The following is a 12644-nucleotide window of genomic DNA, read 5'->3' as shown; positions in this document are numbered from 1 at the left end:
CAAAGAAGAAATTAAAAACACAGATGGTCTTCATATTTACAAAAGTAAACTTGAGGAAAATACACTTTTTTCACTTAAATCTTCAGGCAAACTTTCGTGCTTTGTGTCTCTTTATGGATCTGCTTATATAGAAATATGTATTTCTGTCCATTCTAAAATTTAGCGCTCTTTCATTCTCCTCTTCTAGAAATGTCCCACTCTTCACCTCTGAGGTTTATAGAACGCAGGAAGTCATGAAACTGTGTGCTGAACACTACATGGTGTCACATGTTTATAAAACCTCCTGTAATCGATAAGCCTTGGCTTCACAAGCCTCTCATGCTCTATTTCCTCATCTAGAAAAAAACCCTGCTCCATTCCTTCCAGAATAAAACAAGCCCTGTGTTCCTATCATCAGTCACCTAGAAGTTACTCATTCTAGAACATCCTGCCAGTCCCTCCCATTCTAGAACGTTCTCCGTTTAGAAATCCTTCCCATTTCTACCCCTTTGAATTTGATGCTCCCATCCTTCCTAAAAATTCTATCCTTAATTCTAGTGCTGGTGATAACAAGGTCCAGGGTTGGGTTGTACCAGGTGTGCGGAAGTTCTTACTTAGCTTAGTTAAAACATAAGTCTTTACTACCGTCGATTTTACACATTACTAACTTTTCATGGGTTGCAAGACTGGTTGTGGCTTAATATGTCTGCATAATATGTCTCATAATTTTCTTAATATGTCTCATAATTTTCGTCATCAGCGAATCCCTCGAGACAGCATACATCCTCTTGATAATTACAGGACATCTTTTAAATCCTATTAGATTCTAAAGTTTCTTACACGATTTAATAGGATACAAATAATTGTAAAGTTCCTATACGATCCGATAGGAATTATTTCAATTTCTGAAACATTCCTATAAAATTTCTGATAGGATTTCCCATAGGATTTTTTCACCAGGGTTATATTTTAATGTATAATTAAAAGCGTATATTTATTATCCGTAATGCCTCATACAGAACATTCATTAACGTTATTAAAGTTATATTTATAAACTTTCCTAAAACTTGGTTTTAAATTTCAATATTTTATACCATATGTATGTATGAATGTAACGACACAGCTGTGATTCCGAGTACAGCATATTCTTGAATTAATTAGCTGTCTTTTTGACAGCTTGTCTGTCAGAGGTGACGGAGACAACACTAGGAGAAGCAGTGGGAGTTTTTTTTTTTTTTTTTTAATCGTAACAACTGGATTTTTATAAATAACACAGGGAAGTGTGAAGGTTTAAGATATGAAGCGTGGCATAGGTGGAAATGAAGGTGCCAAGAAAATGACAAAGGGGCCCATTCATAACAGAGAATTCTGATCGAATCAATATAAATCAGTTCAAAATGTGCTGTTCTAATGCTCACCTTGAACTCACTGCATCGTTTCACTATCAGATTCTGAAAATGAGTAGTTTTAAAAATATATATTATATATATTAAAAGAGCCTTTGGTGGTGTTGCCACTGCTTCCCCACATGAATTCGTGCAGGTACAATGGTACCATTGTTGCTGCTGTGCCCAGCATAGTTTTAAATTGTTTTTTTAGCATGGGTCCAGTAATTCTCCACATTGTTGGTGTGGACCCCTGTGTCTAGGTCTGAAATCTTCAGGGTGGTTCACGGTTTTTATGAATATAGCCAAGATTACCAGCTAGGGCTGCAATGCGTTGGTATGCTGACCACGGATCACTGTGTATTTCAGTCCCCAGTCTCACTACCTTGATAATGATCGGTAGGAGTGTTAAACCATCTCGCGCTCAACAGAGGTAAGGTACCCGAGCTGGATATCTGCTTGGTAAATGCCAAATACCCACCTATCAGGTTTTCCCAGGTTACGACCATGACACTCACATCAGTCTGAACCACACAACCTGGGCCACCGAGCAGCATGGGAGCCTGCATCAGCTTCCATGAGCGCATGTCCCTCATAAAGCTGTACCAGTCGATTGCTGGTTTTTTGTCTTGTGTCGACATGCATGGCAGTGATGATGACAGGTGACTTACAAGCCCAGAAATAAATCTGAAGCAATACGTTCTGGAGGCTTAAGCGAGTGCTTCGAAAGTAGCTTTCCGACAGAACAGATTTTTTAGCCCGACAGTCACGATTCCGACATCGCCAGATATATCCCACTAATTTTGTGTAGCTGTTCTTTATAATACTCTTACCCGTATGACATTTCTCACACTGGAAAAGTTTATTAAACTTTTGAAATAAATAAATGATCTTAAGTGGGATTGCAGCAATATCACTGATGGTAATGATGTTGTATACCGAGATATCTGATATATCTGATATATCTGCTGTCATTTCTTTTTTTTTTTTTGGAAGCAGTAACTGACACATGCAGAACATTGCATTGGCCCCCTATTCTCAACCAGTAAAGTTGCTTGGCCCCTTACTCTCCACCTATGCCTTAAGCACGAACAAAAAAGTCTGCCCTCGCAGTTTTAATCTAAAACGAAACATTCTTAACATTCCCATGAAGTGATATGTTTATTGTCGGTAGTTTAAAGGTTCAGTGGGAGTTTTGATCTGTATCACTGACCAAGCCCTCTGAAATATCCTCACTTCTAACTGGCTACCGAGCAGCGATGACATCACCAATGTAGCATGAACCGCTCTTAGTGATAAACTAACAAAGTATTGCTTAAGTACGTGTGGGGCAACTGAAATAAGAGAGCGCTTACTTATAAACTAACTAGTGACAACTAAGGACTTTAAGTTCTAACTTAGGAATTAACTTATGCATAGCTGGTTCAACCCAGCCCAGTTCTCCAACCTTGTTGTCTCTACTTAACCTTATCCCTTTTCTAGATTCTCATTCCCATACTGTATGATATTCCTCTTGTTTATAACATTGTACTGCCAGGCAACCCCAGAACTCTCTATTGTCAAGAACTTCATTCCTATCGTATTGCATTCTTTATCTAAAACACGCAGGTACAATGCTCTTCGAGAATCTCTTTCCTCTAGGTTCTAGATCAGTGTATTTTATTCCCCTCAAGAACATCCTCTCTGCTCCATTCACACTTTGACTAGAACTTCTAGTCCTTCCTTTTCAGCTTCTAGCTCATCCACCCTGCTCCCATTTCCCGCTACCTTCTAGATTCTTGTTTCTAGACCTTCATTCAGGGCAAGACAGATGGGCCTAGAACCTCATCAGCTCTCTAAAGAAATTGCTGCAACTGTTTACATTAAAAAAAATAAATAAAAGCAGAGCAGGTTTTAAAATAAATAATATATATGTATATGGGTTTAGCTCTGTTTTTCTGTAAATATGTTTGCATATTTTATAGGACTTTTTCTTGTATTGATAATGAGTGGGGGAAAAAAGATTACAAGGAGAAAATGAACTTATTTATTGAAGGAAGGAGATTTATATTTGGTAATAGACTTAAGAGCAGTTGGGGAGCACATGACAAATGTTACGTAGCGATTCTGCTATTTTTAAATTGTTTATTTATTTTTCAGAGAGATCATATTTATAATTTATTGCCTCTTCAGATAAGGCTGGCTTGTGCATCTGTTGTGAAGACCCCTTCGTTTACTGTTTCCTACATTTCATTTTGTTTCCCGGACTTTTTGTTGTTTTGTTTTGTTTTTTTTCCACTCCTCGTACAGTTTTTTTTTTTTGCACCTCTGCAGCTGTGATTCACAGTTCATGCTTGACTGCTCATTCTGTCGCTCTCGATTACCTGACAAAAGTCCTTGTACTCTTCTGTAATTACTGAATGATGCATTTCAGCTTAGCCCTAAATAAAGCACAGACTAGGATAAAGCAATGTCTCGGCTTGTCTTAATGTATTTCCACGCTGGGAGAGATCCAAGGGAAAAGGACATTCATGACGCGTACGTCTTTAAAAGGGTTTTCTCTGCTACGGGGAATACAAGGGGAATGTTTCCCTCAATTTCCATACAAATGACCCACCTGGGATCTTTGATCAAATGCAACGCCTTGGTTTTTACATTCTTAAATGCATTTTTTCTAGATTTCTAGATCAAATGGGATGTTTTTTTTGTTTTTTTATCACCCCTGTTTCTGAAAGGCTCACAATTCTCCAGATGACACCGCTGTCCACATCTCTTATCTTTATGCTGTAGATCAGGGCTTTCCAGCCCTGGTCCTGGGGACCCCCTGTGTCTTCTGGTTTTCATTCCAGCTGAGCTCTCAGTTACTTGACTAGACCATTAATTGAACTAATATTTTTTCTTAATTAGACCTTTTTACTTGTTGTCAGCTCTTAAACAGTTGCAGATTTCAAGTTAACTATAACATTTTATAAGTAACTTGAACACTTTTTAGGAGCAGAGAACAATTAAAAAGGTCTAATTACGCAAATTATTAGTTTAATTAAGGGTCTAGTTAAGTAATTGAGAGCTCAGTTGGAATGAAAACCAGCAGACACATGGGGTCCCCAGGACCAGGGATGGGAAGCCCTGCTGTAGATAGTTTTCCAGATTTTATTTGGACTATTTGGATCCCTCCGGACCCCAGTCAGGTGAGGATTGTGTACAGTTACAGTGTGCTGGTAGGATACATTGGCCTGACCAAAGTGGTGTGCTGATTCAATCGCTTCTGCATGTATAGATAGGGTCTCAGACTCACTTTCACAATGCCTTTTATAGCACTGTACTGAACATCATATAGTACCAGATAACCGTATACATTTCCTCTCACTGCTTTAATTACAGATAAAGTGAACCCAACACATACAAATATTAAATACAAAAGAGGCTGCAACAAAAAGATGGGATTATTGGCAACAAGGTTCTCAAATTGTTGTGTGTGAGCTATTCCCAGGTGCTACCTGAAAGCTGAATGAGACTACAGAATCTCCCCATCCCCACATCCACAAAACAAAGAAACAGCTACACTGTAGCATTTCAACAAACAAGCACCTCCCAGCCACACCCCAGTTCTCATGTATCCATGGTGATTAAAAAACATTCTCAAACTCTTCTTCTGGGACAGTTAGACAGGAAACTGTGAACGAAGGCTGTGGAGTACTAGGTAACATCTGTCTTTATTAAGAACAGCCTTCTGGAGACACTGCGCAGTATTAAACAGAGGAAGTACCTCCGACATCTCACAAACAGCATCCCTTTTGATAGTAACAGCAAAGCACTCCTAACATGGCAGCTGTAAACACTAGGATTATTTCTAACTCACCGAGGCAATCTCACTCCTTCCAGTACTATCTAAGCAGTGAGCCAGAAAGCTGGCAGGGTCTGCTGTAATTCTGGATGTTTCAGCTGCCTCTTCCTGACAACTTCTTGAATTACTAGCCTGGCCTGTAAAACGGGAACTTCTCCAGACGTTTAAAAGGAGCCTTTTCCCACTCCCTTCCAGCACAGTGAGGCCACTCAACTGGAAAGCGAGCCATCCTTCCTTAGTGCAGCGCTCGATAGGGTCCCCTGGCTTTATTTAGTTACAAAGCGCTCTGCTCAAGGACCAGCATTGAGTAAAGCAAAGGAGCCTCCAGGTGGGATTCTGTTGTTCAAAAAGCAACACGGTGACATGTTTCACACTTCTGAACCACGTACACAGTGCACTGACGGTAAAGTTAAGTCAGGAACAATACAGAATCATACTTGATTGATTACTTTTCCAATTCAACAAAAAATTGTGGATTTGTGAGAGCTGTGGCTTGCTTAGAAAATTTGATTTATTAGTTCAACAAATCAAATTGCTCATTCGCCTCTGAAAGTCAAACACTCAATAATTCAGCATTTAGCCATCAACAATTTATTGCAATTCTAGAAATTTTTTATTATATATATATATATATATATATATATATATATATATATATATATATATATATATATATATATATATATATATAAAATCAGTGCTATTCAGCCATGGCATTTTGAATGAATATCAGTTGGATATGAAATGTTTTAAGTGGGATTAACACCACAAGGTGGTGAATCGGTGCCCAATAGCACTCCGACAAGATTGCAATGATTAGCCCTAAACAAGAACTTGGGTTTAGCAACACCATTGTGATCCTCACTGGCATATGCTGGCTGAACGACACACACAAACTTGTATTCACAATTAATACTGGCTATTGCCGGAATAGGAAGTCTATTAAAAAAAAAAAAAAATAATACTACCAATAAGAAAAGCAGTTTCTGCAAGCTATTCAAAATCCAAGTGTTCGGTTCCCGACTGGGTTTTCTATCTGGATTAGAGGGCATTTACTTCAGAGTTCTTCTGATACACAATACATTAAAGCAGCAGGTAGCGCGTTCCTTCCTTACTCTGATGCACTCCTTCAGACCCACAACTCGTGGGCAGAACGTCAAATCATTTCTGTGTGCCCGTCGTCATTAGGTCACGCCTATAGGAAGAGAACAGTACAAGACTTGGGCAGATGTGTTGGTGCGGTCACACATTTTATCAGAGCCAAATCTAACCACGTGACAAACACATGATTCAGACCTGATCACAACATTTGGCTGATCTAGCCTGGGTTACAACAGCAGGAAACCAGAACAAAACAGCTGCTCCTGAACTCAGGTCAAAACGACCATAACAGAAATATCTAATAGTAATCGAAGTAAGAACGACTCTGAAAAAATATTAACAAGCTATGTTTTATGGATTTTTTCTGACTGTTCAGAACAGTGTATTGAAAGTACTTCCCCAGTATAATAGATACTACCTTTGAAGAGATCTACTGTAGTTTTTGGTTTCAATCAGAAAGCCATGTGCGCATAGATTTGTATAGGGCCTACCTATGTTGCATTGTGAACAAAAACAGCCATATTCAAACAAAAGACATTGTTAATGTAGTAGGTTGCAAGTGTCAGTCTGATTTTACACTAGACACATGGCATCTGTTTAATGGCACCTACTGAAGGATTCGTTATCACATGTCAACTTACCTGCAATCCGCTGCAGTAGTAAAATCAGGTCTGGGTTTCAGGTAATGATGATGCTCAATAGAGCTTCTGGACTGAATACACTCCCCACATGCAACGGGTTTCTTTGCAAGACAGGTGCACGTTTTCAAATTGCTTTTTCAGACAGTTTGAGGATACAGCTAACAGTCTGTTTCAGCATTTTTATCACAAGCCAGAAAATGTCCTGAAGGTTCATTTCACCATTCACCTTAAGAGATGATCAGTTCAAGGTTTTAAATGGTTTATTAGTGTGGTAGAAAACATATGAATAAATAAAATTAAAAATCTTTAAAACACAAGAAATATTTAATACCAAAACATAGGTTAATAAAAAAAAATTATAGTTCAAATAAAAAAAAAACACAAACACAAATTCAAAATCAACTTGATTTGATTAAAACATCAGTGTACAGATAATTTACACATTTAAAAGCATTACGGCAAGATAAGGGTATAGAACATCTCAATATAGTATATAATGTTTTCTGGTGGGGTGCATAGTAGATAAAAATGATCCAAACATTTTAATTGAGACAGAGTGCAGTGCAGCTCAGAATCTGCAGAACAGGTTGCAAGCCTGTTTCAAAATCTCCTTCCCTACAGTCTGGTGCAACTGCTTTTACTCCCTTAAAGAAATGAATGCCCTCCAAAGCATACCAACATAAATTCATAGCAGTGCAAAATTTGACTGCAATTCAGTATACGACAAGACATGTGTAGTAGTGTGGATGAGTATTTGCTCCTGACCTGAAGCTTCTACAGTGTACCTTTCAAAGGAAATATTATAAAGGCAACTGTATTATAAAGGCAATACTATATATATGGTCTACAAAGATGATATGTGGGGCTTCAGAAAAGAGCTATTGCACCTGAGCAGTATGTCAGTACATAAAATTGCTGTCAAGCCCTAGACCTACTGAAAACTCTGGCTATCAGTGATAAAAATAAAAAGACAAAAAGTTAATTTCAGTGCATCTCTGAGGTCCCCCAAGTAATTAAAAGGCATTCAAATCCAGTCGAGCAGCCCACCCCATCTGTTTTCCAGTCCAGGGTTCATCCTGCGTCCCTCAGCAGATGAAGAAGATTTCCTCCAGGATCTGGCTCTCCTGCAGCTCCTCCAGGGGATACCCCAGAGAAGAGGAGTGGGTCCGGGGGGATCTCCTGCACGAGGGCGAGGGCCGGGGCTTCACAGTGGAGAGCTGTCCTCGTAGGGTGGGGGTGGGGGTGAGGGTCGGGCTCCTCTGCAGATGAGAAGGGCTATGCAGGCTGCGCTTCGAAATAGGAGTCAGAGCTTCAAGCAGTTCAATAAGGGATGCATCGTAGCTTCAGGGGGGAAAAATAAGTCGTTATTCATCTGGCTTTACGAGTCACATGTTTACATACAGAGAAACCAGAGTTAACCCCACGTCAAAGAGATTTCTGTCTGTTTATTTAGTGGCGGATAACCTTAGATGGCAATAATACATTTTACTGTTTTTAAACACGTCCCTTTAAAACATATGTGTTTATTCAGACAGACCTGTTGAGGTGGATATCATGCCTGTAGTGGAATTTAGCTTGGGCACCCTAAATCAACGATGATCATATTAACCCAGAAAGTCTCCATTCTTGGTCAATTGTTCACTACTCTCTCATTGGGTTTTAATTTGTACTGCAGTGTGGTGATGAATATTAGACTCTCTATGACACTACACCCTCTTTAAAGTCTGAGGCTGTAAGTGCTGTCTTATGTGCACTGGAAAACAAGGCATGCTTAAAGCAAATGGTTCAGATCCTGGCTGAATCAAACACCTGAACCGTTGTGGGTACTGGCCACCACTGTAAGCTATTCTTGGTCCAATTAGCCACGAAGGATCTCTTAATGGTCCCATTATGAAGAATGTGTGCATAGTAATTTTGCACTTATACGTAATTAACCTTGTATAGGAGTGAATGGTGCTAGTTAGGTCACAAAGGTGTTTTTTTTTTTTTTTTAAATCAGTATACACACACCCCTTAAATATATATTTTTTTCTGCAGTCAGAGGTTTAAAACCCACCTCCCACATTATTCACATTGGATTGCTGTGCGTGAGATCGAGTCCTGCCAACCTGCAATCCTTATTTGGGCTGGCAGAGTCGCATTTGAAATCCATTTGATCTCAATCTGCTGCTAATGCAAATGAATAAGATTAACTTAAAATGGTGCTCAAGTCAATGCCAGTGGCCGATGGAAGTTTATTTAATCTTTACTGAATGAATAGATCATGTTTTTTACAATGAACAAGCCATTGACAAGCATCTGAAATATGGCTGCATTATAAAACGTTCCTCTACTGTTAATCTCACGTTGAAGCACTGCACACCCTGCATGTCTAGCTTCTCAAAACAAACCATCTCCTGTGCAGAGGGATCGTTACTAACCTGCCAAGTCGGCAGAGTGAACCAGCTGCAGTAAGGAGTTTGAATACTAGAACATCAAGCCGCTCCACGGTGTCTCATACTGAGCGGACTCCAGTAACAAATGAATGAAGGGAGCAAGTGCAAATCAACTCACCCAGCACGCTCCCAAAAGAGAAACAAGTACGAACTGGGATTCAAGTGCACAATCTGGTAGAGCACTAGATAAATAATTCACATGTACACAGAAGGATAAGCATGTATCTGATTTAAAAACATGAATTGTAAATCAAATTCTCTGGTGCTGCCAGCAGCGTACTCTATTCATATTAAACAGGACTCATTTGCCTTCTTTGCTGCACTCAATGATAAACTGAAGCATGTTGATCGCATGTGGTTTCAGGCAGACCTCTTCACGCTGACCTGCCCAGGTTTGTGTTAAACTGCACAGCACCACTACTACCTCTCATCATGTTTCAGGGTCTCATCTACTCCGGTGTAAGGAATTTTGTAATAGTTTTTGTGTCGGAACTAATTATTCTTTTATAACGTGATTTTCTACAGCAAACAAACAGAGAAGCTGGGTGTGGTATTTGAGCTCAAGGAATGCAAGGAGAGAGGGGCCTCTGCTTGCATGGGGGGGTGGGTGAATCGCAGAGAACAGATTCAAAAGGAATGTTTGTTTTTTTTTACAGAAAGTGCTCTATTTCTATGCCGTATTCCCAGGAGATCTGTTACATTTGCACTTTCTGGGTCAATGAATGTTACATTCAATAGGAGTAGCAGCTGGTTGATGAATGACAGAGAAGTCATTGAAAAAGATGGGACAATCTCACACTCTGGATGAAATAACCAAACTACTTCAACACTAACAGAAAAGTACGGATTGGAAACAGAGACTTGTTTAATCAAGTGTCGTAGCACACATCATGTTTTAAAATAAAAATAAATCCAACAACTATAATGTGATGCCTTCATAAATGTGCACACACCATGTTTCGTCCTACACATCACAGCTGGTTATTAGGGACTTGAGTCCAAAACTGGATTAAAAATCAATCCGTTTCTGGAACGCTGCATGCTATCTAATAAGTCATACTTTTTAATTTTTTATTTTTTTTTATTTTTTATAGAAAACTGTTTAACACTTTCCCCAAAACCATAATAAAAATAAAAATAACTTGCTGTGCTGGCTGGAAGGAGGCAGACAGCGAGAGTCCCAGCGACAGAAACCTTGAGTCCCAGTAAGTTAATCTGTCTTATTCATTTGTTCTCCCGGCTGCCTGTCAATATTGGTTAGGGGATTTCATTCTGCGCTGAAGGCCCCGGTGAGCCAGTGCTGAAATGTGAGCATTTGCATTTTTATTTGTTGATTTATTTAACGGACAGCCTCTCAAACAGCAATCCATCACTGGACGACACGGCAAATATGAATAATGTATTTTACACCGGCGGTTACAATCTATAATAAGCGTCGGAATGTTAATACCCTCGCAATGTAATATTTATCGAAGGCACACCAGGCTTTATTGCTTTTTCAAGGTTCAATAGCGGGGGCCGTGATACATTAATATCACTTAGGCCCAATTTCAATCCAGCATCTTTCATATGTTGAAAATGTATGCTTTGGTTGATGAGGAGGGAGGGGCGAAATGTATGTTTAAGTAGTAGAGGAAGATCAGGGAGAAATCCTCTAAATACGGTGCACCTCTCGTATGCCCGCGCCGCACCCCTGTGCTATTATTTATTCATTTGAATACATTTTTTAAAATGACAGGATTGCTCTGTACATGATGCACGTGTGAGGCATGGTGAGCAGGTTTCCATGTTTGTTTTGAAAAGGCCCAGTACCAGACAAACAGTCAGGTGGAGAAGTCTTGCTTATATCAGACTGCAGGTATATCACACAGGTTTGTGTTAAACTGCACAGCACCACTTCTACCTATCTTATCATATGTTTCAGTGTCTTATCTATAAACAGTGTGGCATCCCCACACACCATGCTGGGTGATTATTGGAATATTCAAACACTGCTTGAAGTGTATTCGGTGTTCATATCCATTTCATACACCAGTGTTTATAATGAATGTATCAAAAAAGATGACATGCAAAGGAAACCGATGTATATATGAAGTCTGAAATAAATCACACATTCGACCAGGTTTATTTGTACTCCAGAGAGATATTTTTCCTGTAGTATGGTACTAAATTATACTTTTGTTTTCCAGCATATTTAAATATATGTTTACATTTTTAAAAGACTACTGAACTATATGGAAAAAAAAAACATGGTTTGTCCCAGCACTGATTTGTCCACCTTAGCACGTCTACAGCAAAGCAATCAAACATCATTTACAAGTATAATCAGAACCTATGACCCTACTGCCTGGAGGCAAGCGACTGCCTCCATATCTAGTGCTTCTGTCATCCTTCATGGCCATTCACTCCTGTTCTTCTCTAATGACTGAATCTAATTAATAGCTGCAAAACTTCAGATGCCCTCCACCTTTGTCATGAGTCCTTTACACGTGTTCGCTAATCTAACACTGACATGTTTTATTGACTGAGGCTGCATGTCAGTAACTGCTCTTGACACGATATTGTAGTGTCATGAATATGTACAAGTGCAACACTTCACTAGATTTGATTTAGCTTGTTAGACTTTGCAACATATTCCTTTCAATATTCTTTGTTTAAAGTTTTTTTCTCTGCATGATTACATTGTTCTTATAAAATATGCATTTGTTTATTATTTAAATTACTGAATATCCAGTCTGATAATTATTCAACAGCATCTAAAACTGTTCATAATTGGATCTTTCAATTAAAGGTTTTCAGTCCTCAAAAGCATTGAAGTTGGGTTTTGACCGGTCCTGGACATGTCTACAGCATTTGTGTACAGGGAGACACCTGTGCAATACAGATGTGTGTCTGGAAAAAGACTGACTATATTGAATATAATAAAATATACAGTCAACCCTCTTTATACCGCCTGGTGAGGGCCATGGGCAAAAACGGGCGATAAGCGAGGATGGCGTTATAGTGAGGGTCAAGCAAAACAAAAAAACACCCACAACCTTCTATGTTTGCAATAAATTCAAAACGTTTTATTTTGTTAGTTATACAATTACAGTATCTCCAGGCCATTTTAATAAAACATTAACCTTTTTTAAAACTACAGTACTAGTTCTTAACACAACAGTAGGTCTACTAGTGATGTTTTATCATCTTTTCCCATCTGTATGAAACATACACGGTTACTTTTGAGGAACAGTTTATACTTTAAATAAATAAATAAATAAATAAATAAAAAACTGAT

The 12644-nt window shown here is 38.9% G+C and overlaps 1 protein-coding gene across 5 annotated transcripts in view; it reads right to left on the bottom strand.

Moving 5' to 3' along the window:
* Window positions 1–7174: 7174 nt before the first annotated feature.
* LOC117962627 (protein hinderin-like) overlaps window positions 7175–12644 on the bottom strand; it is a 42732-nt gene continuing 37262 nt past the window's right edge. For all 5 annotated transcript variants that reach the window (XM_034925058.2, XM_034925055.2, XM_034925062.2 and 2 more), the window contains one exon: window positions 7175–8270. In XM_034925058.2, the coding sequence (XP_034780949.2) occupies window positions 8015–8270 (256 nt within the window). In that variant the 3' untranslated portion in view covers window positions 7175–8014. The remainder of the gene's footprint in view (window positions 8271–12644) is intronic.

The sequence above is a fragment of the Acipenser ruthenus genome, chromosome 1 (assembly GCF_902713425.1).
Source record: "Acipenser ruthenus chromosome 1, fAciRut3.2 maternal haplotype, whole genome shotgun sequence".
NCBI classification, from domain to species: domain Eukaryota; kingdom Metazoa; phylum Chordata; class Actinopteri; order Acipenseriformes; family Acipenseridae; genus Acipenser; species Acipenser ruthenus.
This window is presented reverse-complemented; position numbering and strand designations above follow the sequence as displayed.